We start from the raw sequence: 27500 nt of genomic DNA, 5'->3' as shown, positions 1-27500 counted from the left end.
TAGCAAAAACTTTACCAGATTTCCGTTTAAATTAGTTTGTTTATAGCCTTTGCTTGGAAAATCGTACATGGGATTCTTTATGCATTGTTTCTAAAATAATATATAAATTGTCCTATAGTGAGATAGCCATATCAAAATAAATGTGTATCTGTATTTATCAGATGAACCCAAGGCTTGTTTAAATTAATTTGAACACAGATCCGTTAACTCCATATATCCAACTTAATGCATGGGCTGCAGAATACTGTTTGCTCTGCGCTCTTCGTCTTTGACTTTCTACATTTCTTTATTTTGCGTTTGACCAACCGTCGAAATTGTGAGAAACGAAAATGGCAAGATTTTGGCAGTCAATAATAACTCAGGCAGTTACAAAATCAACTGCATTTATGAGGACAATCGCGAATTTTGTGCAGAAATACATGTGCAATACAGTTCCCCGGTAAATAGGCCTATAGCTCCCACACCTGGACTATTTAACTTTACAGTTCATGGGACATTTAACACTCCAAAAGTTCCTTTCGTTGCATAACTCCTGTTTAACAACCTCTTATACTTAAGCCTCATTTACTGGACTAAAAGGTGAAAGCATAGGATTACTTTCCTCCAACAAATTCTTAATATCTGAGGCCAAGATAAATACAGCAGCGATTGAAATCGGAATATACCATAATTCAACAGAAACAGAGTGTAAAGGCATCCACATACATATGTTTACGGATCAATAAATAGCGAAATAAATACATAAATAAAATAATTTACATTTACCACACAACTTCAACTGCAAATACAAATGCTTCTGCTTCACAAATATTTTTTTTCGTTTCACCAAACAGTTGAGAATGTATTTATAGAACCGACCCCTAACATGCAGGTCTCCAACACAGATGGAGTCTCCAAAGTATCCTTCTTTAGCTCATTTTTTTAAACGTAATCCTCAACTTGATGGCGATGTAAGGGTAATTCTACTAGTTATATAACATTAAGAAGAGATTGTGTTGGGCTCCTTTGCATAGCTCCGTTTATTGCGAACAGATTAAAAGCTTTGACGCCTGAAGAAGAAAAATGAGCAATTCCATGAAGTTTCGTTGCCTTCATCAGAAGGATCGTTCAGCTTCTCGGCCAGAAAACAACGGATAGTCTTGTTTCATTTTGATGCCTCGTATAAGAATTGTGATATTTTCCGAATAGTTAGGCCTATATTGTGCACTGGATCTATTTACCACCAAACTCTAATATATGCTCCACAGCTTGTGTGTGTGTGTGTGTGTGTGTGTGTGTGTGTGTGTGTGTGTGTGTGTGTGTGTGTGTGTGTGTGCGTGTGTGTGTGTGTGTGTGTGTGTGTGTGTGTGTGTGTGTGTGTGTGTGTGTGTGTGTGTGTGTGTGTGTGTGTGTGTGTGTGTGTGTGTGTGTGTGTGTGTGTGTGTGGGTGGAATTCATTTTCATTTTCATCTCTCAAGCAGTTTCTCAGAGTTTCTCTCAAAGCGTAACAGTGTCCAAAAAGGCATACAAGTAAAAGTGACGTAGACCAGCCTACCAGACAACCCAACCAGAAGTTGCACCACAAAATCAAACTCAAACGCAATAAAACCTGTTTGATCTCTTCTTCTCATTCATGTGTTTCGTGTGTCAACAGTCCCTCACTTCTTAACTCCTCTCTAAAAACGTGGCATACATCCCCGTTGTTGAAAACCTGTGCTCCCAACTCTCCATCAATTGTGGAAAGCGCCGTGCATCTCGGCCTGCGGCTGGTAGGGCTGGCCGCGGAGGTGCAGGTCGTAGGGGAACCGGGCCTCGGGGCCCCCCCCCTCGATACATGGAGTTCTGCCCGAGCGCAGCGCGGCCTGGCGCACCGCAGTAGCGCATCCCGTAAGGACTGCTCTTGCTGTATTCGGACGCGTCGTCGTGGTGTTTCAGCGAGAAGATCCCGTTGAAGTTCATCGGCGGGCTGAGCGGCCCGTCCAGGTGGGGACTCCCGCCCTCCGGGGACGCGTTCTCGTAGTAGCCGGCGTCGTACGCGGCACCACCGTAGTTGTAGTGGCGGAAGGGCTTGGCGCTGTCCGCGGTACCGCCGCCGCTGCTGCTGTGGCCTGGCGGGGCGCTCGCCTCGGAGCCGGGGTAGGGGTACATGGAGTCGTAAGGGGGGGGCCTTGCGGAGAACATGACGTCCCCGTTGTGGTCGGTGAGGAAGTTTCTGGCGTTCAGCTGTAAACACCCTGCGACTAAGTTGGTGGTGGGCTGGGACAAGCCCTTGCACAGGGTCTGCACGAAGGCGAGCAGGTCCGGCCTCTTTCCCGCGCTCAGAGTCTCGGACAGAGCCCAGATGTAGTTCTTAGCCAGCCTGAGCGTCTCGATCTTGGAGAGTTTCTGGGTTTTGGAGTAGCACGGCACCACTTTACGCAGGCTCTCCAGCGCCGCGTTCAGGCCGTGCATGCGGCTCCGCTCCCGCGCGTTCGCCTCCTGCCGTCGAACTTTGACCCGCTCGTGGCGCCCCTTGGACGGCTTCTTCCTCCGGGGCCCCCGCGTCTTGGCTATCCCGTTGGCGTCGGGCTCGTCCTCCTCCCTCTCGTCCTCGTCCTCCTCTCCGAGAGAGAGGTCCTCGTCCTCCAGCAGATCATCCTCACGCATGTCCGAGTTGGACATATCCTCGTGCATGCTGTCCCGCCGGCCGATATCCCGCGCCAGGTCCTCAGGTAATGTCTCGCGGGGGTAATTCGCACCGAACCGTGGCTCACACATCATAGCTGGTTCATCAATGGGCAATGTCAACATTTTCCTAGAAAGGAACAGCAGACACACAAACACGAACACACACAATGAGCCAGGGTGGTCCAAACAGCATATTGTTATGTCATTTAATTAGATGGTGAGTATCACACACACCCACACACACACCCACACGGACAGGCGTTTTACTGTTATTGCTCCCCTTTTAAAAAGCAGTTGGCCTACTCAAATCATGATAACGAAATAAAATGATCGACGAAAAGTTGATCTGAAAAAACAGTCGTCACTTTCCCCAAACAACGCGATAGGAGTATGAGTCCTACCTCTGGCTGTGTCAGCGGGCAGCAGACATGGCACCAAATATCTCCTTCAGAATACCGTCCTGCACTCTCTCCTCCTGCACAGCACACAATGAGACCACGCGATGCTGTCTCCGTTTGTGTGTCTGTGTGTGTGTGAGTGTGTGAAGCCTTCTGTATCTCTTCCCTCTTTCTCTTCCTCTCTTCTCCTTTCCCTCTCTCTTTGAGAAATGACACTCATGCCAACTGCCAGAGTGGGTATACCCACGCCATCTGCCGCTGACGTCCCGTGGCAGCGTAGATCACGTGCTTGTTGTCCCGTGGGACCTCCATTCCTTACCGATCATCTGGCATCTCCGGTAATGGGGAGAGGGAGGCCCGCGCACACCGTCAACATCTCAAACCGGAGAAGGATAACAACTTCAATTTTTATTTATATATTGTTTTATATCTCCGTTAAAATTATAAATTGATTCATGAGATTCATCAGGAACTTTGTGTGTGTGTGTGTGTGTGTGTGTGTGTGTGTGTGTGTGTGTGTGTGTGTGTGTGTGTGTGTGTGTGTGTGTGTGTGTGTGTGTGTGTGTGTGTGTGTGTGTGTGTGTGTGTGTGTGTGTGGTTGCATGCATGTGTCTCTGTCAGTCAGTATCTATCTATCTATCTATCTATCTATCTATCTATCTATCTATCTATCTATCTATCTATCTATCTATCTATCTATCTATCTATCTATCTATCTATCTATCTATCTATCTATCTATCTATCTATCTATCTATCTATCTATCTATCTATCTATCTATCTATCTATCTATCTATCTATCTATCTATCTATCTATCTATCTATCTATCTATCGATCTGTCCATATATACTTCTATCTGTCTGTCTGTCTGTCTGTCTGTCTGTCTGTCTGTCTGTCTGTCTGTCTGTCTGTCTGTCTGTCTGTCTGTCTGTCTGTCTGTCTGTCTGTCTGTCTGTCTGTCTGTCTGTCTGTCTGTCTGTCTGTCTGTCTGTCTGTCTGTCTGTCTGTCCGTCCGTCTGTCTGTCTGTCTTTCTATATGTGCATCTCAACGTCTATATCTGTTTCATATTTAGTTGGTCAAAAATACTTTAGGTATATAGTATCAAGTATTTTAATCCCTGTTTATATATTTAGCTCCTGGTCACATTTGTTTTACGAGTTGTCCGCACTAAATGTGACACTGCGACGATAATCTCATAATGTAACACAACCATAACCTTATACGCATGCAGATCCATCTTTCTGATTAAACGCTGTGTAAAACCCAGCCAGCGAGTCACAAATTACAGCGGAGTCACAACAAACGCAAACAAATCATCCATCTACACAACAAAGTGTTACGTGCTCTCTATGTTTCTGTCCCCGCGCCGCGCACACTTGATCGCTATCCTTTTCCCGGCTCTATTATTATTAATCAGGTTCAGATCGTTGTGGGGGGGCACACATCAGCTTCCGGTGGGGTACGTCTAAGAATACGCCAGAGACCCCCCCCCCCTTGCATAGTCCTGGTGGCTTTATAGTGCCTCTAAAGCACACCCCATGGAAATGGACCAATGGCTCGCTGCCAACTCCACAATGGGCCACAGCTGGCACTGGATATGGGTGTATGCACTCCTCAGTTAGTGTTGAATACATTCACAAACAACCTGACACACACACACACACACACACACACACACACACACACACACACACACACACACACACACACACACACACACACACACACACACACACACACACACAATGATATGCCCACAAACAGGCACACGCACGAACGCACGCACGTACACACTTTCACACTCTCATAGGTATGTGTGCATGAGCGACCTTGTTGCAAGGGGAATCAATTACGGACCCTTATCACCTTATCAATCTATCGGTGAGCCCTTGGACACTAGCTTAGACAGCGATATATATGCGTATATATGTATATGAGCCTGGCCAAATGTCATCCTTGCAGTGCTCTGATCACAATGGCAGCCCATGACACCTCAGACGCCTCAGTAGTTGAAGGCGACTGGTACGTACCAGCGAGAGGTTATTTGCGGTGGCCATGATGCCTCATGTAATGGAGGACATGCCAACGCCGCCGCTAATACGCGCCTGTGATGGCGTCACTCCAAATGTATACAAGACGACCCGACACGATTGTGAACATGCGGGTGAACGCATGAACACACGCACCTACGTGTGTGTGTGTGTGTGTGTGTGTGTGTGTGTGTGTGTGTGTGTGTGTGTCTCTGTGTGTGTGTGTGAACACGAACCAACACACATTTCATACACGTGTATCCGCACATGAATTCACACATGTATGCGGACACACACACACACACACACACACACACACACACACACACACACACACACACACACACACACACACACACACACACACACACACACACACACACACAATTTCTTCGACACACATGCAAACGTGCACATGTACACACATAAACATTCATTCAAACACACATTCACACAAAAGATCTATTCCTTCATCACTGCAGTTCTCCCGAAATGCCTCAGCTGGTGTTCTGGTCCAGCACCCAAACACACACACACACACACACACACACACACACACACACACACACACACACACACACACACACACACACACACACACACACACACACACACACACACACACACACACACACACCCACACCCACACACCCACACACACACATAGCATCTGATGAGTCAAACTCCCCATCTCAGACTAATCAGTTGACTGCACTAATTGCAAATGCAAATATGCAAATTTATATTAATTAATTACTCCACTAATTAGTTCTCTTGTCTTTGCAGGTAATAAATCATGGTGTGGTTGAGAGAAAGCACGCGAGAGTGAGATATGATGGGGATCTTTTGTCTCTGAGAGTTTCTAGTTTCATGTCTTGAACTAAAGCATGTGACTTTATATGACAGCCCAACCCTACTCTCACACACACACACACACACACACACACACACACACACACACACACACACACACACACACACACACACACACACACACACACACACACACACACACACACACCATTTTTTCTCACAGCAACCCTTCTCCTAATTAATACATGTAATGGATCTTTTACAGATCGTATTTCCAGAATCGCCAACAAAGGTCTCTAATTTGAGCAGAGGAGTAAATAGCTTGGGTCGGCTCAATCTGGGCTCCGCCGGCTCCCACTTACAGTTCCCGCGCTTGTCTTCCTTTTTAATTATCACATTATCAGCTTTTATAGGCATGGTGTGAGGTGTACGACGGCATCGGAAGGTGCCACCCATCGCACGTTAAGTCGAAAGTGTTCCACAATTGATGTCAGCAGTTAACGTTAAGAGCCCGCATCCCGGGTGAGGGGTGTGAGGTCGGGCTGGGGGAGGAGGGCTGGAGCTGAGGCGTTCAAAGTTCAGCTATGCAGACTGGATCCATCCGGTTGTACCGTTGGATTGGACAAGGGTAAATATGTTTTTTTGGTTTTTTTTTGTATGCCTTTTTATTTTGCTATTTTAAAATTGACCATTGAAAATTGAAAAAGTTTCATCAGGATGAGTTAATTATACCCGCCGTGACAAATCACTTCATGGTTTAAAAGTGAAACGTTGTGGACACTTCCTGTCAATACGTAATGAAGGACCACACTTTTTTTTTGCAAAACTTCAACAACATTGACATGGTTGGTGTCACAGGTTCAAAACATCAGTGACAGTAAAAGGGCCGTGGTTATGATGGGGCTCGGATGGGGAATGATGGGGTCCGCGTATCAGCGGTGGGGAACAGGCAAGAGGCAGGTGAGGAGCCCCCTACAGCCTCCAACCCCCACCGTAGACGGGTGGTACTTGTCAGCTCCAAGGTGTGAGGGTGTGAACATGCCCCCCCCCCCACCCCCTCACCCCTTTCCATCTAGCACCCCAGGGGTGAATATGAATTTTTAGTTTTGGTCTTCTTACTTAAAAGTCGTAGTTTTCCCCCCCTTGTAGGATGATCAAATGTATGAATGTATGTATGTGTGTATCTCTGTACGTATCTCTGTATGTACAGTATGCATGTACTGGATGTATGTATGTAAGTATGCATACATGTATTTTTGTAAGTATGTATGTATGTGTGTGTATGTATGTATGTATGTATGTATGTATGTATGTATGTATGTATGTATGTATGTATGTATGTATGTATGTATGTATGTATGTGAGTATGTATACATGTATGTATGTAAGTATGTATGCATGTATGTATATATGTATGAATGTATGTATGTTTGTATGTATGTAAGTGTATGTAAGTATGTATGTTTTAACTAGGTATAAGAGTCCATATTGCTTTCTACTTCATAAAATATATTGTGTACTGTATATGCATACAAAGGTTATTTCCACTTTTTCTGAATATATTACGGAATATACAGGCCCCTTGTTTCTACTGCAGGACGTCCATCATGTTGTCACGGCCTCATTATATATATCTGCATACGATCCAGCTGAAGGCATCCATCTTGAAACGTGTGGGAGTGGAATCCTTGCTGTGCGCATCAACACGGATGGCCTTTAGAACAATGGAGCCCATTCTTCTTCCTTTTATACCTTCCATGAGATAGTAGCGACGGCTGTCATCATCAGATCGAGGCCTACAGTTAACAGGAATTACCACGTCTCCATGTAACGCAACGGGGCCTATCGGACCTATAGGCGTCAGGGCCGGGACCCTTGCCCTCATGTCCAGTCCCCCCTCTCTCTCTCTCTCTCTCTCTCTCTCTCTCTCTCTCTCTCTCTCTCTCTCTCTCTCTCTCTCTCTCTCTCTCTCTCTCTCTCTCTCTCTCTCTCTCTCTCTCTCTCTCTCTCTCTCTCTCTCTCTCTCTCTCTCTCTCTCTCTCTCTCTCTCTCTCTCTCTCTCTCTCTCTCTCTCTCTCTCTCTCTCTCTCTCCCTGGACATGCGGGCGGTGTGGTGAGGATTCTGGGACTGATTACCAGGGGCCAAGTCTTCCGAGTGCTGTCCTCTCCAGCTGTGCTGTTCTAGCCAATTAGAAACTCCATATGCTGCCCTGCTCAGCTGCCTGGGCGCCCGACGTCCCACCCACACAGGTGGGCATCGCGTGGCAGCACCACCGCCAAGTTGTGTCATTGTTGTTGTTGTTCTTCGTCGCCGCCGGTAACCGTAACTCGGCTAGGGTGGGGAGCGGGGGGTATAAGAAAAGACAAAGACCCATGAATATACTGCTGCTGCTCTTCTAACTGAGGGCCCTCAAAGAGATGGAGGTCAACCGGGCGGGGCCCTGGAAGGGTTGAATATATTCTGGTACATTAGGAAGTACTCCGTTTTTAAAAGAAAATCGGGTTTAGTTAATTATTCAATTGTTTGCATATTATTTTAATATACCGCTGCCGCTCTCTCACTGAGGGCCCTCAAAGCGATGGAGGTCAGCTGAACGGGACCCTTCTAGCGAGCTCTGGAAGGTTGAATATATTCGGGTACATTAGGAAGTTCACTTTAATTTTTTTTGTCGGGTTTAGTTGTTTATTTAATTGTTTTGCGTGTTATTTTCAGTCGCTCGTCGTTTGCGTATTCCGACTGTGTAGCCCACTTAGAAAGTAGCTCACACCACTGCTCTTTTCCGCGGGAACACAGCAGGTATGCAGGTGGGCGGCAGCCATGTGCTAATAAGTATTAAAATATGAACGCATGAATAATGGATGTCTTTAAAAAAATCTATAACGTGAATATGTTAGCAGGCAGACGTTGAAGTACCCCCCCCCCCATCCCCCAAACCACCACCAACCCCCCCACCTGGGTGTTTAGAAGATGGGTCTGGTTGCCTGCATCTGAAACATCGGCGACAATCTGTTGTTGTGTTGGAGACACGCAAAACACAACACTTCGGTATCGCTGTGGGGTGGGATTAATAACATGGCGTCAGATATGCTATTTATTTATGCTGGGGAAGTCACAGCTTCGGTTTAACGGGAACTAACGGAACCGTATAGATAAGGGTTGAGACGGTAAAGGCAACTATCAGTGTGTAATTAAATGTCAACGCGTTGTTGTTGATTTTATAAATATACGGATGGATGGAATGCCTCTTAGAAAGCCTGTTTTTTTTAATGTTTTTCTCTTGATTAAATCATTGCACAATTCACAATGCAGCATATCCGATTTACAGTTTATGCTAGTTTCTACTGCGATAGCAAGTAGAAGCTATCGGTATCCTCAAGCTAGCTTACTGCTCAGCCATTCTGGTTGGACCGCAGCCCAGTTCACATCCAGGGGTAAACAAGAAAGCTGGACGCCCACTCGCGGGTGATCGCACCTTAAAGGATCACAGCCCCTCTCCTTAGATAAGGATCCAAAAGGAAATAGCCCATTCCAAACTAATAGAATGTTGGCTCAGACGTCGGACAGAGAATTGGGTTTGTTCCCAGGCCAGCATGGCTAGATGGGTGGCTGACTGGTCGGCGAGCTGGTTGGCTGGGAGGCAGGCTAGCTGGCTTCCTGCCTGGCAGGCTGGTTAGCTAGCTGGCTTTCTGCCTGGCAGGCTGGTCGGGCTGCTTGGCTTGCTTTCGGGCACGCTGCTCCTCTCGCTGGCTGGCTGTCTGGCAGGCAGCCTGGCCGGGTTCGGCTGGCTGACTGGCAGGCAGGCTGACTGGCTGAATGACAGGCTGGCCGGCTGGCTGGCAAACTGTTTGGCAAGCTGGCTGCACGCACGTACCACAGGACTATTTAATTGGCTCTTCATCACTCACTCTAATCGGAGCTCAGGTTGTAACTCCTATCCCCCTATGTGAGATGCACTGTAGATATCGTATGGTTAGTGCTTTGAGTATGGGGGGGATTACTACTGCCAAGATCTTAAAATGGATCCTCGCGTGGCTAGTTGTTTCAAAGCTCTTTAGTCTTGCTGAGATGGAGAGAGAATAATAGGTTGACTATTAGTTTGGAATATTCTCCCGTGTCTATGGCTACATGTGTGAATCGCCAATTATAAGCTGCCTGAGTTTCTTTTTTTGTTTGTGTGTGTTTGGGTGTGTGTGTCTGTGTGTTGGTTTGTGTGTGTGTGTGTGTGTGTGTGTGTGTGTGTGTGTGTGTGTGTGTGTGTGTGTGTGTGTGTGTGTGTGTGTGTGTGTTTTTTGCATGGGCGCATGTGTGTATGGTATGCAAACATGTGTGCAGGCACAGACACATCGGCAAACACACTCACAAGCACACACATACAGCATCAGCATTACCCGTTGTGTGTGTGTGTGTGTGTGTGTGTGTGTGTGTGTGTGTGTGTGTGTGTGTGTGTGTGTGTGTGTGTGTGTGTGTGTGTGCATGCAAGGTGTGTTGCACATGCACACCCACACCCACAGGTGTGTCGGATTTTCCTTTTGATGAAGGAAAGGCAAACTAATTAGCAGGCCCAGCTAACATGTTAGGAGCCCTTCCAGCGAGTGGTCCTGTGATTTAATCACACCCAGCCAGACTCCAGAAGAGAGCCCACCAAGGGACATATTCGCACCCTCCTCTTCCTCCTCCTCTTCCTCCTGCTATTCCTACCCCTCCACCTTGCACGTTTGGTGTGGAATTGATGCTGTGGTTGGGGGTTGAAGGCAAGTATCTATTCGATCATATGTTTAATGTGTAGGCGATATGTAAACATATATCTGAAGATTGTTTTGTGAAGATAGATCAATTTTTCTTTCACTTAATGTGCCTGATTGAGTCGATTATATTGAAATGTATTCTATGAGATTTGACATTGTTTTACCCACCTTTATAGTATGATGCCAACGACAATGAGGCCTTGATAAATCGCATACTGTGCGATGTGAAATAGTTTAATAAAAGGTTTTCCAGTAAAAAATAACGATCCCCTTAGACTTCAGTGACTCAAATTTTGCATCAAATGTCTTCATCATGCAAAACAGTCTGATTTATATTCCAAATCGACATGTTCATAGGCCTACATAACAGAGAAACTAAACGATATCAATTAATCATGTATGTATTGACTGGATCAAAGAATAACATTAAATAAGCAAATTAATTAGCTCTTGAAGGCGCACATTAAAAAATGAACAAACGTTTTGCCACCCAGTGACATGTTTGGGGCATGTACCGCTGTGAGTGGCACTCATGGACTGCCACGTCCATGAAAGTGCAAACACACAGAGGATAAGACGTTTGCAGAATGCTCTGGTGTATTGAACATTACAACCACCGGAGGATACATGCTGGTTTAAATACAACTAGCACAACATTGCAAATACCAGGAAAAGGCTCATTTGCGTCTGCATCAACTGTGAAACAAAACACATTTTCAACCTCATTAAATAACTGCCTACCTAACAGAACAAAAATGAAATAAAATGAATGCAGAAAGCCCTATGGTTAAACGCAGTCTCTATTCGGAATCTCCATTTTTTATTAGATATTTTTTGAAGGCCTATGCTATGGGACCTAATACACGATTTCAGTCTTACTGCAAACACAGTGGCCATGGGCACCAAGGAACAGCTGTTGTATAATTGAATTAACATTCACCTTCTGCTTCGGCACTCAAACTGTGTTAAGAAGCCGCACACAACCATTCGTGAGTTCCATCAAACCTGTCCATGAATATGCATGCCGCGTGGAATAAATATGTGTGGTGCATCTAATGTTTGTGGATTCGCTTATAGGGTGCATGGAGTGCCATACAATGACCATCTTGGGAAATTGTCATGGTATACGTCAAGAAGTCAGCAGATAAGTCATGTTTTAGTGCTATGGGCCTTATTCAAGCGAGATCTACTTCAGCTCAGCCGTGGTAGTGCGAGTAACTATTGCAGGTGTAACAGCGACACCCTGTGGTGGCGAGAGCACTTAAGTTAGGAATGTGATCACTGATGTAAGAATAGGCACCCTTATTTATAATTGTTCCTCCTTAAATGTATGCTGTTTAAGAACAACAGAGTAGTGCAAAGATGTAGCCCTATATATCCCCTGCAGTCCTTTACACTTTACATTTAATGTGAGACAACTTGCTGAATCAATCACAAACTGATTTGTAGTGCATTGATTGATCAATGTGTTCTGTTGTTTCGTTTTGAGGATGCTTGTATCTCTTAAGAGACTTTAAAACAACGGTTTGTTTAATGATTATCCACGGCAACACACACTATTGCTCGGTTTTTACCGACACATCTATTGATTCAATGTAAACTTTGCCCTATCCAAATAATTGTGTTATCTTTGATACTCGAACCGTGTGTCAATAAAGACAGACAGACATGATGTGAGCCCTTTAAGTCCAGGTTTATTGATACGGCCGTGCAGTCACAGAGAGGTGGCACACACACTCGCCCGGCCGGCATGGGTACAAACATGCATGCACATACATGCACAGGTGTACGCACGCAGACACACTCATATACACACACACACACACGCTCTCACCTCACACACGCTCACACAGACACGGGCGCACACACATGCATGCATACAAGCAAAATCGCTGACACACACACGCACACATACGTACATGAACAAACACACACGCATACAAACTCCCGCTTTCGTTCATCGGGTTCGCCCTTTCTCATCTTTTTCTTCATCTTAATCTTATAATCAATATTGTTGCATTTATCTTATTTAACTAATCCACACACAAAAAGACACACACACACACAGTCACATATGTGCGCACTCACACGCATGCACACACACACACACACACACACACACACACACACACACACACACACACACACACACACACACACACACACACACACACACACACACACACTCCCCCCTCTCGGTCTCTCCCTGTTCATTACTCTTCTCATATTTTATTCTCACACAAACATTTTGCGTCACACACACACACACACACACACACACACACACACACACACACACACACACACACACACACACACACACACACACACACACACACACACACATACAGAGCAGAAAGAGCAGGTCACAGTGAGGAGATGCACATAGGTGCACATAAATGCACGTTAAGTATTCCTTTAGCAGTGTCACGCACACGCATGACAGCCACCTAAACCTCACTAGAACAACATGACATCAACCATATATAGAGTGGTCCTGACTAAACAATAGAGACAACGCGTTTAAACAAACAACAAATAACCTGTTCTGTGATAACTGTTTACAAAACACTATGTTTATAAGTCTGTACATGTCCTAAATACAACCATATATTGTGTTTTCTTTTGTTTGTTGATATATATTTTTTGTAATTCTAATTCGGCATTGTAAAAAGGTTTCCTGTTTCGTATTACCTAGCACAGGGTACCACAGGAGCCAGTGGAAGATAGAGCAAAGTAATAAGACTAAACATGACCACCAACATCACACATATTGGTCCCGTTAGCTAACAGGAGGCATTAAGTGTTCAACCAAGCACCAATCAGACTAGACTGTGGTGGCAGCAGTTGAAAATCTGAGTTGTGGAATTTCTACTTGAGACCAAAAAAAAGAACAGGAAATGAATCCTCGAATAATAGTGTAATCATGTCTCTTTGTATGTAGACAGGGAGGATGAAATGCACATGAAATGAACATAAGTTACATTCGGTTGACAAGTTTGAAGGGTACATTTTCTTTTATGGTCTTCTTTCATGTTCATGAAAAAAGGTCAGAAAGTAACTGTTAAATCTAATTGTTGTGTACGTTCACTATCAAACTGATTATTAAACCAAAAAAAAGTAACCGGCCAACTTAAACTGTGTTTGTATGAATATGCTGCTTTGGGATGCAATAAATATCTCTAAAATTAAACTAACAAAAAGAAAAAGAGTGCTCTACATATTTACTGTATGCATAATGATCCAATAAATTGGTTTGACCTGTACCACTTCTCAGTTATTTAAGAGGATTAAAATATATGTATTTATTCAGCAATGTTGCACCACTGACTCTCTTTGTTTGAGGGGATTTCGTAACGTAGAAGCCACTACTTAATTCGGTGTGAGCACAAACAATAAAAACAATGAAGGAATATAAATGCAAATCTTAAATGTTACTTAATAATAATAATCATCATAAAACATGGCAATGTTGGTATGCTCAGGAGATATACCCTCAAAAAATAACTCAACATTCTGGGAGAAACTATATTGTCGGTTAAAAAAAGGCCACAATCTCAGGGAAACAGTTCAACCGTTACGTAAATACTGCTAAAACGCTTCTCGTCCAATCACAACACATACAGTGTACAGTTAAGGCTGGAACAGCGTCGCAGAATAAGTTCAATATATGTTACATATGCACAATAAAATAACATCTGCATCTTCTATACATCAACATACAAGGAGTTTTACACTTCTCGGGCGGCTACAGTCAATAAGCAGCTAGCGGTTTTTGTGATGTTCTGATGCATGGCCATCACAGATTAAAACACAATAAAAAAGATAGCTGGCTGGATTGGAGCTAGCTGGAACAGTTGAGCGAGAGCACGGAATCAACACACATTGCGGGGGACAGGAGGGGCCGGAACATTGTGACGAGCGCCGTAAGAGGAAACCTATCCTGTGATAGGATATACTGAAGCACTGTACAGTGTAATTCCACGTAGGAAGGCAACGGGAGTGCTAAAGGACTGGCTGGCTGGTCTAGGAACAGGTGAACAGGCAGGACCTTATGGAGGCGATGAGACAACGATCAATAGTTAAATCACAGAAAAGATTCAAAAAATCATAATAACCACCAAAGAAAAAAATTAAAACATTTCAGATTTTTTACAAAACTGCCTTCAAAATTAAAACCAAAGAAGCATTGATATGTTTGAAATGTGCAAGTCGGAAAACCTACATTTTGGACACACAGTATCATATGCTACATCCAAATCTATGTGTCGGTGGATTGTTTCCTCGCAAACGTTTTGTCAACTCCCCCTCAAATTAGATCATTAACTCAATCCAAAAGTCTGAGTGATTGCGGTGGACAAGTTCATCGTAAAAAAAAGGACCTCTACCTAGCGCTGTATTAGATAATATATATCTTTCAAATGGCATGACCCTACAATATAAGGTGTGAAGCCTGTTAAAGAGGCAGAGAGGATGTTGTGTCCCTTCTCCATGGAAAAACAATTGCTACTATCTGCAGGAGAAACACATATGGAAGCCGGCTGTGTGTGTACCTTTTTCTGAAAAAAAAGTATGACTTTTGCCATACTGTTTGTGTTTTGTGACTGTGCCATTACTTCAACTTAAGCAGAGCTTGTTAAAATATCACCGTTATAGGCATCCATCTTGCTTAAGGTCTGACGCATCGTTTAATTACAGATAAAAACGTAAAATAAAGAAAGAGCACATTTGTTTTTGTAAACCAGGTATCCAAATATTCTGTTTTGTCATCGTATCGTTACTATAGTAGAGCCGTAGACATAGATCCATGGGCAATACCAACGTAGTAATTCCCTCTGTACTTCTAGATACAAAATAAAAAACGTATAACTCAGCTCTGATAACGGCAGTAATCTGTACGTCTTCACACCATCAGGAAGGAAGAGTGTTTGGAAGGCAGAGAGGGAGTGTAGGGTTGGAAGGGCCAGGCCAGAAGAACGTTGTACAAGCCCGCACGTGGAATTAAAGGTATACTTTGTCATGGATATCTTCTTCAGTGTGTTTCACTCAGTTATGTAGGATCACCTTTGTTACCTAACTAAGGAATATTATAATTCAGCTCCTGATGTATAGCACACTTCTACACTACACTTGTACTAGCTCCCTTCTTCATCATCATCATCATCATCATCATCATCATCATCATCAATGATATAGACAGACCAGTCCATGCTGGTCGGTCAGGATAGAAGGAAGTGACATTAACATAATCACACCACTGAAAACCATCAGGTCACTGGTCACTTGTCTTTAGCTCCAAGCCGAGGACAGCTCATCTGCAGTAGATGGCGAGGGAGCGAAGGGAAGGGAGGGGCGGGAGTCTCTTTTGTGTTAGAGTGGTCTTGGTTTTTTGAGTGGTTGTGGTCTTGTCCGAATGTCTTACAAAGTATACCTTTAGGAGGGAAGAAACAGAAGTAGAGAGATTGCGAGGGGGCTCGTGTCATTCCCCAGACCGCCCTGTAGGGGGCGACATAGTCAAAGTAATGGCCTCGCTGTGTGGTGGGACGTTGGGGAAAAAACTAACACAAAGCAGGAGTTTGACTCGAGTTCCAACAGTTGGACCGTGGCTGTAGAACTCCCTCAGTCGGTCTCTTGTTCTGCAGAGGTAGATACAAGTGATCAATTCTCAACATTGTCAAGGATTAACAAGAACATTTCAACATGGTGCTCTACCATTCGGATGTACCATCAAAAACAACCCCTAATCATACCATGAGGTGATCTTCTCTTCTGCTCCTCTCCCTGCGGGGATTCAGCTCCCTCGGACACCTCCCCTAGAAAAAGATTATCAAAATGACACGAGGGTCCGACGTCCGACCGACACTCCGGCGTTATGATGCATGAACGTACGCACGTTGCTACGGCGACCTACCGTTCAGTAGGGGCGGAGTGCCAGGCTGGGGTCCCTGATCCGGGCTCTTAGCCCCAGCGTCGTCCTCTGGCAGTGGGCAGGATGGGTCGTCCGCCTCGGCGCCCTGGACCCCAGCGGCGGGGGTCTGCGTTGTGCCGGCGGGGTCCGGGGGCTCCGGGGCCTCCTCCGGTTTGGCCGGCTCCTCCGCTTCCCTCTTGGCCCTCTCCTCTGCCTCTGAAGACCCCCACAAGCACACACACAGGGCGGAGGTTGGGTGGAGGTGGGGGGTCTGTGTGGGAGGGAGTGTGTCTGTTGTGCCGCTGTAAGTTGTTTACCGTCAGCTTCCTGTACACGAGTGAGTGAGTGAGCGAGTGAGTGAGTGAGTGAGTGAGTGAGTGAGTGAGTGAGTGAGTGAGTGAGTGAGTGAGTGAGTGAGTGAGTGAGTGAGTGAGTGAGTGCGTTGGTGTGTGCGTTGGTGTGTGCGTGGGTGCGTGAGGAAGTGTGTGTTTGTGTATGCGTGTATGTGAGTGTGAGTGCCACATTTGGATCCATCAGTAATTTACCTAATGCACAATGTTCATTGCAATTGACATCATATGTATCTATTGTACATTTCACAAAACATAAACTCCATTCAAATGAATCCATCTCTCGCAATTATCTTGCAATGTTTTCCTTCAGATGGGTGCATAGATGTTATGCAGTTTGTTGAGGTTTTCTCTCACCCCAATAAGTCTAGCAGGGACAGGCATTATATGGACTTGGGAGGTGAGCCCTTTCATTTCATTGACATGGTGTAATACTCTTTCTCTACCAGTAGAGGCCAGTAGAGACAGCCCTTTATACCATTCCACTGTGTACACGCTGAAACAGCGAGGGCTGCTTTTTTCCTTGATTGCCTCGATGGCATATGGCTTGTGGGAGTCGCCAGTGTTGCCCGCTTTACAGCACTTTAAAATTGGAACTGATTAAGTCCACAACCACCACCACCACAACCACCGCCACCACCACCGCCACCACCACCTCCACAACCACCACCACCACCAGCAGCAGGAGAGCCCAGTACACAGCAGTGGTGGACGATTCCGGGCTTCTGTCATGTTTTTGCTCCAAGCAATATATTGGCTCTCTTGACTCGTGGACATTAGCATATCTTTCCCCAATGTCCGCTGTGTCCCTGCAGGACTCCTGCAGGGCTCCTGGAGCAGCACAGCTCACCCCGACCTTCTCCTCCATGAACTAAAGAAATCAATGCCAGTCTTGTGGGATCATAGCGACTGCTAAACAGCAAATAATAACCCTAAATGACTCATTTAATCTTTGCCCTAAAACAGCAGGGCAGGCTTTAACTTAAGGCCGCTAAAGGTCAACTGGAAGGGGAACGGTCACCCTGGGCTGTGCTCTAATAAAAGAGAGTGCCGTTTCGTACGAGTGTTGAGGGCGACATGAACTCTGTGTCCTCCCAAAATAATCACGCAAAGTTCAATGCCACTAACTGTGATTTCTTCACCATGGTTTAAGCGGTACTCTCTGATACGAGGAAACAGCCAAGAGCGACGGATCTCCCTGAAGGTCGGCCTGCCGAACAAGGATGGGGTCGGAGCCCGTCCTTTCCGACGAAGGATTGGGTCAGAGCCCATCCTGCTGAACAAGAAGGGGTCTGAGCCCATCCTTGCTATAGAACCCACGTCTGAGAGCAGCGGGTGGTGGGGGCGGGGGATACCTTTGGCGGCCTGTGCCTTCCACCTCTCGCGGTTCTGGTAGACCTCGTCGTTCCACAGGGTCTTGAAGTTCTTGTGGTCCACGGCCAGCAGGGAGCAGTGGCCGGAGGAGGTGCTGTCCAGACCGGTGCTTTTCATGCTGCCCCGCTTGGATTCCTCTGAACTCATACTGGAACAAAGGTGGGAGATGAAGGGCGAAAGGAGTCAAGGATGTTAATGTGTCTGTAGTAAGGCGTCAGTCATCAATCAGTCAGTCGGTCTCTTAGCAATAATGTGTCAGTTGACTGGGCAGTACTGCACTGCAATGGTCTAAAAGCTAGTAACAGGATTATATAAATGTTCGTTGTATCTTCTATCTCAACATCTATTTGATCTTCTTTTATCTGAACTTGAACTTGAGATCACCGCCAGAACGAACCAGAGCAACCGACCATCCCGACCCTCACAGTGTGATGAAGAAGTGCGCTATTCTTGCTTTTCTTGGAAGATCTGGCAACTCTGCTTTCCCTGACAATCCACTGGCATGCTACTGCTAGGCTGCTGACAGGTATGTCTACAGTGTACTATCCGCAGGGAGGGAAGATTGACAGAAAGAGCCAGAGAGATCAAGAGATGGAGTGGGAGAGCAAGTGGAGGGAGGGGGAGGGAGAGAGAGAGAGAGAGAGAGAGAGAGAGAGAGAGAGAGAGAGAGAGAGAGAGAGAGAGAGAGAGAGAGAGAGAGAGAGAGAGAGAGAGAGAGAGAGAGAGAGAGAGAGAGAGAGAGAGAGAGAGAGAGAGAGAGAGAGAGAGAGAGAGAGAGAGAGAGAGAGAGAGAGACAATAATACGACACTTGATTGAAAGCTGGTCTAAATACCGCCCAGGAGCTGCCTCAGTCTGTGTTTTTCGGTGTGTGTCTGTGTGTGTGTGTGTGCAGACGCACACAGGCATGCTAGTGGGTGTGTGTAAACAGACAAACAAGGCGAGGGGGGTGCAAACGGATACACAATGTAGCGTTTCCAGTCGGCTGACTCTGTCCGCAGGCCGAGTTCCGTTAATGACTGCTCTTGTAAAGGAGAACAGGTGTGTACAGTGGTTCTTCAAGCACTGCTTGATCTTTTTTTAATATAGATACATATATTTATCTATATATCTGTATCTATATATAATGCATTCACTTTCAGAACAACCGTTTATTCAAATACGAGCACCTGTACACCGCTGGGAGAGACGGCGGTAGAGAGGGAAGTGAGAGTCTTGAGGGGGTTTCTGCTGAACCAACGCAAGTCACGATGACTGACGTTTGCATGGGGGGAAACTGCTCAGTATGCCAAACCAGTTTGCCAGGGAGATCAGTGCGGAAACAGGGTGCAAACTAGATTCCCGTGTGCGAGTGTCGATTTCCAGGTGTGCTTGATGAGATTTACAGACACTTGCGTTCGCGCCGAGATGATGAAGGACTCATTAGAGATGTCGCTGTCAACGTAATTAAATGCCATTTAAAGTTCGACTCCATGCCATTACACCATTTCATTATCTACTTCCTCGGTCTGCCTTGAAGCTATGGGCAGTTGTTTTCAAGAGTAATCTAACCTTCAGAAGTTGTTTAAAATGCAAATTGCTTTATAGCCAAGGACGCGTTCAGCCAAGAAGCGCCTTCACTTTCTCCAGGTGCACCTAAAACGTTATTTCATTGTAACGGCAGAGTGCCTTTTGCTCAATGGCTCATCAAAAGTTATTCATTGTCCCCCATGGATAGCCCAGGGAGGAGGAGGAAGGGCTGGTAGGAAGGTTGAAAAGGAAGAAAGGATAGACAGGCATAAGGAAGGCTAGACGCAAGGACAGACAGTCAAACAGAAGAGGCTTTAACTGGAAGCCTGCAAAGCCAGTGTGGGAAGAAAGGATAGACCAGCAGAAGGGAGGCTTGACGGACAGACGGACGGACGGAAAGACTGACAGACAGACAGACAGACAGACAGACAGACAGGAGGTATGATTACCTGTAGCATCGGAAGCCTGCGAAGCCAGCGTGGGAAGAAAGGGTAGACGGGCACAAGGGATGCTAGACGGACGGACAGACAGATAGACAGAAGAGGTTTTACCTGGAGCGTCGGAAGCCTGCGACTCCAGCTTGGGAGGCCTCGTCGATGAGTGGCGTGACAATGCGCTCTGTCATGTCAGTCAGTACGGTGAAGGTGGGCACCACGATGAAGTCGATGAAGCCTGGTGACAGATCACACACAAAACACAACAGTCAGTTTCACAGTAACAGAAGGGCGTACCTGTGTCTCAGGCGAGCATCCTGGAGGACATGTGATGGTGTAGAGGCAGGAGAAACTTACCGATCTGGGACTGGGCGACCATGGTGGACTTGCGGTCGCACAGCGGGGAGAATGGAAGTCCGAGATCTGCCTCCTTGTCCCCCTGGGAAACGACAGAGGGAGAATTCCGGTTTGACCATTCAGCATCATGTTACGGACGGGAATGGGCAGGGACCTCATGATGCAATGTTGGAAAATATATTTTTGGAGTGCGGTAAGAATTGAGATTCGGTAAATATTGCGGTACACAATTCAGATTTGTATGTGCGAATGTATCTTTTGAGGTTGGGGTTCTACAAGTCTGTTGCTGTTTTTTAAATAAACATTAACAAGCAGAATCAAGCTAAGTTCATGCAAAATTCTGTAGGACAGTAACAGGCATTTGTTTGCATGGAGATTACTTTACTAAGTATATGTATTTATAAAATTCATTAGTCAACCTGACAATACTCGTATTGCTGAGACAAAGAATCACCGAATTCGATTCCTCCATCCCTACAGTAGACCTATAGACTTCCTTGCAATGACCAATACAACAGAATCTGCATAAATGCACCCAAGGACATTGAGCATGCGGGCTACCCATGGTTGGCTGATAGACACAATCATACCGACTCATATCACACATTGCACCAGAGAGCCATAGAGACTGCACGCAATCCTCTAAACAGCCAACAAAAGTGCACGCAATCCACGGTGCATGCAGTCCACTCTCTTGTAGTCATTACAATCTCAGTTGGACACACATTACATTATCCTCCATTGAACCCGTGCCCTGCTGTCAAAGACTGTTCACTGTATAACCCGCCCTCCAGACATCACCGTGCACAGCAACAGCCCCACCACCGCCCTCAAAAGTAGCCAAGCGATTCGAGCCACCACCACCACCACAACCACCAGCACCACAACCACCACCACCACAACCACCACCAACACCTCTTTTACGGAAACACGTTGTTGGGGGCGACACTGAACACATTTGATCCCCTCCCCTGTAGTGACTGTGTTCATAACAAAAACACCTTAAATTGGGCGTGACAGAGAGCAGGCGTTCCTCAAGGTTTTCTGAGGAACCCTTTCTCATCCACTTAACTCGGGCGTTACCTATCAGCGCAGGATTGAAACGTCGGAGGTTGACATTCGGAGTGATTTACTCTTTACACCCTGTCGGTCCGCTCCTGCTGGTGCGCCGAACAAGGTATCGTTCCCGGGATTTAATCTCCTGTGGAGCACGTTCTGTTCTCATTATCGGAGATGATAAAGGAGACTTGAGTGTCTGCCAGAGAGTGTGTTGGGGGAATTATGATAATGACGTAATGACTATGAATCCCCCTTCCCCCCCCACCCCCACCCACTGGATATAAATTATGTGCCTTGCGATTGTGGTGAAGTACCGTGTTGAAGTAATAATTCATAATAGTAATCATCATCATCATCACAATTATTGGTAATGTTGGACCCCGGTCCAGAAATCTCTTGGGCTTTCCGAGATCATTTCCGTATTATTCCCACGAGAGAATGAGCTTCTCCTGGCAGGGGGTTTGCATATGAGCTGCTGCCCGAGAAGTCAGGATTTGCGAGAGAAAAGCTAGTCTGACATCAGCGGATCGAGTCTCAAATGCCTACAAGTCTCAAACCTCTCAGTTCAGTTCTGATTTACGTTTGGCATTATCATCTGGCTCAGAATTGCCTCTTGACGCAATTGGATAGAAATACAACCAATCAGATCAATGAAACGTGTGACATAGAAGCTGCGGCCATCTTGGTTTTATATTAAAATGCCTCAACGATGCTTCAATAAACTGTTTGTGATTGGCCCGACCCGGGTCAAGTCTGCTGGAAATCTGTCTGAACGGGAGGGGGGTCAGATGCATTTTCCAGATCAAATAAAACACGAGCTCCCAGATTCAACCGATTCCCAGGCTAGAAAGAGTACTCCTGTCATTTCTGTAGAATATGTCTATAAAAGGATGTGATTCTCTTTCTAACATTATTAAAATCACCATTGATCAGCGTTGCCTACAGATATCTCCAGGAAGCTATAAGCTAGTTCAAATGGCACACATTGCGACTTTAAAGAAGACTTCATTGTTTGGTCATACAGTCACAGTATTCCCCCCCCCCCCCCCCCCCCTATGACCACAATATATATCAAACAGGACGGACCACTGGTGGATGGAGTCACCCAGTAGAACGGACACGTTAGCATGCTAGCTGGTTAGCATGTGTACCTGGATGAAGAACTCCTCCAGCAGGGAGGCGGTCCAGCGGTGGTGCAGGTCCCAGGTCTTGGCAGGGTGGCTGATGTCCGCCGTGTGCAGCAGGAGGGACAGGGCCTTGGGCTTGTCCACGCTGGAAGAAACGTGCTCCAATTAGGCAAGCTGACACGAAAACACTCGTTTGTTTTCTGCAGATGTTGTACTTATGAGCCACCACAGTGGCTATACCTGCTGACTATACCTGCAGACATTTCTGCAGTGCCGACCCAGCAAAATAAACGGGTATAAATACATGTGGTTGTTGGCTGGGGCAGTATCTATTTTTTTTACCAAAGCCAAAATAGTTTTAGGGTTGGATGGATGTGCACATCGACATATCAAGAAGTAAAGTCAACGGCATCAATATTAAGTGTGCAATAGTCAGACTTTAGATTAATATCTAAAGTTGAATTCCAAACAAGCTAAAATCTGGGTGAACGGGTGTTTTTGCTTTCTTTGGCTTAAAACTTGTTTTGACCAATCATGTGGCTCGAGGCAGGGATCTTTAAGCGTGTAAATCACAAACACAAACTCAGCCAGCAGTAGTAAACTGTAGAAATACCGGTAGACTTAATTAAATCCCCTACCGAAAGCTACATCCACTCGGGCAAGTAATTATCTTCGGTTGCATATCTCCGCGAAAAAAACGTAAACAGCGAGATACTCCGCCCCTTCTCAGTTCATTGCTTCCGGCCCAGGCTCTGTGCCGTCACCCTCCAGAAGTTCTGCTATAACAGAGTAGAAGTGCTGGATCCGGGATTAGGTTGACATATGCGTCCGCACGTGCGCACACGCACACACATGCATCCACACTTACACGCACAGTTTAATCCATATTCACTTGGCTAGGAATCAAAGTGCAATCCCAGCAGCCCTTGAGGAAGATTGACTGACTTAAATGACTTCACCTCGGAGTTCATCCACCGGCAGTGGAGTTTCTGCTCACTCTGCAGCATTTCATATGCAACACATTGTCCATATAAAGCTCCATCAAACCCTCCTTTTAAATCACATTCTGATACGTTGTTTATGTCTCGTATGTTATGTGTGGACCCCAAAGGTGACGCTTTTTTTTTTCTGCTCATGGGGAATAAACGACTTGCAGCTTATGTAAATCAAATCGCTCTCTTCAGAGATTCCTCTACGGACAAGCACGATGTTTAAACAATACGTTACACTAAAGGTTGACTCGATTTGACTCTTTTTTTTATGGCAATGCTGCTGCCGTTCCACTAGAAAGACACATTCATCTACGATTACTCTGTGACAGTTGATACTTGGATTCATATCCTGCCACTGATTGCCTGCAACAATTCCGTCTCTTACTGCTCGCGTGTAATAATCAGAGTCCGCCTTATGATTGCTTTTTCAAACGATGTGAAGAGAAGATTGGCGATGTGTGTGTATGTTGAGAGCCTAGCTAGCCTACGACAAACCAGATTTAAGAATAGAGAGACTATGTCCGTTTTCAAAGGGCAGGCGTCACGACCGGTTCCCCCTTACTCCCCTCGCCGTTGGCTGAGCTGCGTTCAAAGTAAACACGTCAGCAATCATCTTGCTGTCGGTGGCCGTATGTCCCTCGTAATTATGTTTGCGTAGTGCTTAACGTGATGCAAACAGAGCTACAAAGTGCCGTCGCTTATTAGCGACATATCATCCACTTCATTATCCCACTTAATACGGGTAAACAAGTCCAGAAAAAAAAGATGCGGTGCCCTCCAATTAGTTGGGTATTAGATCCTATTAGCGAGAAGTACGCTATAGCTGGCTGTCTATCATAAGAGATCTAAGTGAGCTAAAGAGGGACTGTTTGCGGTTCTGCTAAGAGTCATATTTCCCCTGACGGCGGTGTACAGTCTTGGTTTCTCACATGTATTTCTACAAAGAAAACACTAATTTGACTCAAAACCAGATGTTGGCACAAATTCACCCCGTTGGGTTGTATTTTATGTGTACAAAGAACTGTTTTTTTTGGATGCACTTACAAGGCAGTGTAATGCACTACCTCTTTAGGGAAAATATTCAAAATACAGCACTTCAACACAATCAACCTCCCACCCACTTGCACTTGTCCCGTGCTGTGTGGTGACACAGCGTCCACCGACAGAACTCATTCTGGGGGGACAATGGATTTGTGTGCCTGTGTGCTTGTCTGTTTCATCAAAAAGGCCAGTCACTAATGCCGAACCGCAGTTTGGTCAATGAGGATTTAATGGAATTCAGGAGCCTGCCGAAGGTCAAGCAGTGTGTGGAGGGAACCCCAGCGGCCCTGGGTGACTCACCCCTCCGGCTGCTGCAGGAAGTTCTTCATGGTCTTGACCTGCTGGAAGTGACAGGACATGTCTGTGGCCAGCACCATCTCCACCACCAGCGCCCGCAGCTCTCTGAACACAGGGAGAGCCACACACGTTCTCGAGAGCCACAGCCACAAGAGCAGTCACAAGTGGTTCACAACCATAACCACGACCCCATATTGAATGCATTAAGAAAACGATTTTACACCCGAGAACCTTTAGCGTGTGTGAGTGTGATGTGAAGCCGTTGGTGGAGCTCGGACATGGGACTCATCTGGGTTTGAATGGGGGCTCTAATAGTTTGTTGTTTTTGGAGAGAGGAGAGCATCTATGATGAGGATGGCGATGACGACGATCGTCATTATTGTTATCATATTTTCGAGTCCTTGATGAAGCACATCGTCGTGACAACGGCTATGCTTGGTAACAGCTTCCCCCACCCAACCTCCCCCGTACTTTTATGTTCTCCATCAAGCGTCTGGCACGAGCCACAGGACGCCGTATCCCAGCTGTCTGCGTCAATGTAATATCATCATTATAACCGGGGCGCTCACCAACAAAAAGGCTTTGGTGAGCGTTTGCTGATCCTGATTTTCTATTTACCCCCATGGAGCTCTTTGATTTGTTTTGCCAGATGAGGGATGACTTCACCCTGCGGTTTAACGGGATGAACATGAACTCATTTTGGGGTTTCGTGGAGTCCTGTTTAAAGCGGAGCTACAGCAAAAGTTCAATTAGGACGACTCAACACACATGCATACAAACATAAACACACACGCACGCACTTCACAGTCACTTCACAGTCACTTCACAGTTTCAATCCAAGCATTCCCACGCTGTCAACGCAGAACACCACTCCCTTCTCTTCCTCGGCTAAATCAGGATTCACTTGCTGTATGATGAGTGAAACAGCGCTCGAGTACAGCGTGCACCCTTCACTTCCTGTCCCGATACGACTGACTGACGTTGCTGCAGCCCTCCTCCATTCCCATCTCCTCCTAGACCTGAAGTCGTCTCGCACAGCAGGGGATCGAGGGTCAGGTGGGGACAGGACTTCACCGGGGATTCCCTCTAGCCACCTCACCACTCCCGTCCTCTCAGCTCCATCAGGGGGGAACCTCATCCTGGCTGATTCCCGCCACGAAGAAGAGGCGGTGGGTTCTGATCACGCAAACTAATAATGACCATGGATGAACTCTGCTTAAACATAGACTAGTCTGTCCTGTTTGGACTGTTTGGACTAGTCTGTCCTGTTTGGACTAGTCTGTCCTGTTAGGACTGTTTGGACTAGTCTGTCCTGTTTGGACTAGACTGTCCTGTTTGGACTGTTTGGACTAGTCTGTCCTGTTTGGACTAGTCTGTCCTGTTTGGACTAGTCAGTCCGGTTTGGACTAGTCTGTGCTGTTTGGACTAGTCGGTCCGGTTTGGACTAGTCTGTCCTGTTTGGACTCTGCTCCACCTAAGCCCCTGTTGATTGGTCTACCACACCGCTCTGTCTGCATTAACCTGCTCTCCCAAATAAGACTTTGGGGAAAGTAATCCGAAAAGCTGAACTCTGGCCCTTTCTGTTTCTGACGTCCGGCTCTGCCCCGTCTCCCCCCCCCACTAGAAGTTCTCCGGTAACATAACTGCTGGATCCCACATCAGCATTCAGCCACAGTGATCCACTGTACGAGGCGTGGCACAGTGGGCGTGTCCAGCTCACCTCCAGTCGTCCTTGGACAGGTTGTACAGGATGTTCATCTCGTCGTCGTCCTGCAGCAGGCGGTATGCCGCGCTGACGTGGTGGCTCTCCAGCACCGAGCGGTCGTTGTACAGGATGGCCGTGTCCGACCTGGGGGGGGTTGTCGTCATGGTGACGGGTAAAACAAAAATAAGGAAATAACGATTAAAGGTTTTGTGACCTGGGCGGTTTTATCACCATGGTGACGAGTAAAAACAGAAATTGGAAAATAATAATTAAAGGTGTAGTGGGTGTGATTTGAGGGTTAGGAGGAGAGAGTGGACAAGGATGGAAGGTATTGGACTCCAAACACACAATCCCTCCCTGTATTTCTCTGCTGTTCAGATGATTTATTTTTACGCACGATCCCACACAGGCACACATACACACACTCAATAAGGCCCACACACACACACACACACACACACACACACACACACACACACACACACACACACACACACACACACACACACACACACAAAGGCGCACATACACACTAATATGCAAACACACACACACACACACACACACACACACACACACATACACACACAGGCGCACACACACATACACACACAGGCGTACACTCACACACACACACACACACACACACACACACTTACAAAGGCGCCCACACACAGCAATATGCACACACAAACACACACACACACACTTGCCC

At 46.2% G+C, this 27500-nt stretch overlaps 3 protein-coding genes across 5 annotated transcripts in view; all 3 read right to left on the bottom strand.

The window, feature by feature from the left end:
- The window catches only part of LOC115549502 (FYVE and coiled-coil domain-containing protein 1), a 141943-nt gene that overhangs the window by 62801 nt on the left and 51642 nt on the right, over positions 1 to 27500 (bottom strand). For all 3 annotated transcript variants that reach the window (XM_030364748.1, XM_030364747.1, XM_030364749.1), the window contains one exon: positions 26801 to 26929. In XM_030364748.1, coding sequence (XP_030220608.1) covers positions 26801 to 26929 — 129 coding nt within the window. The remainder of the gene's footprint in view (positions 1 to 26800; positions 26930 to 27500) is intronic.
- Positions 367 to 3282, bottom strand: LOC115549523 (neurogenic differentiation factor 6-B-like). The gene is given in 3 exon segments (XM_030364783.1): positions 367 to 1811; positions 1813 to 2773; positions 3048 to 3282. Coding segments are annotated over 2 exon segments (1059 nt in total). The 5' UTR covers positions 2770 to 2773; positions 3048 to 3282; the 3' UTR covers positions 367 to 1709.
- On the bottom strand, positions 12309 to 18908 carry LOC115549540 (calcium/calmodulin-dependent 3',5'-cyclic nucleotide phosphodiesterase 1C-like). The gene is made up of 5 exons (XM_030364809.1): positions 18664 to 18908; positions 18248 to 18414; positions 16546 to 16758; positions 16385 to 16447; positions 12309 to 16270 (listed from the first exon to the last, which is right to left on the bottom strand). The coding sequence occupies exons 2-5, from the start codon at positions 18411 to 18413 to the stop codon at positions 16254 to 16256; spliced, it is 459 nt and encodes a 152-aa protein (XP_030220669.1). The 5' UTR covers position 18414; positions 18664 to 18908; the 3' UTR covers positions 12309 to 16253.

The sequence above is a fragment of the Gadus morhua genome, chromosome 8 (genome assembly GCF_902167405.1).
Source record: "Gadus morhua chromosome 8, gadMor3.0, whole genome shotgun sequence".
In the NCBI taxonomy this organism is placed as follows: domain Eukaryota; kingdom Metazoa; phylum Chordata; class Actinopteri; order Gadiformes; family Gadidae; genus Gadus; species Gadus morhua.
The sequence above is the reverse complement of the archived record's forward strand: the minus strand, read 5'-3'. Positions and strand labels throughout refer to the sequence as shown.

Excerpts from the sequence above, each read along its gene's own strand:
- LOC115549540 (XM_030364809.1), bottom strand. The coding sequence starts at position 18,413 with ATGAGTTCAGAGGAATCCAAGCGGGGCAGCATGAAAAGCACCGGTCTG. Across the intron at positions 16,759-18,247 it reads GAAGGCACAGGCCGCCAAAG|AGGCAGAGGAGAGGGCCAAG; the intron begins GTATCCCCCGCC and ends GGGGGTCTTCAG. Across the intron at positions 16,448-16,545 it reads CACTCCGCCCCTACTGAACG|GGGAGGTGTCCGAGGGAGCT; the intron begins GTAGGTCGCCGT and ends ATCTTTTTCTAG.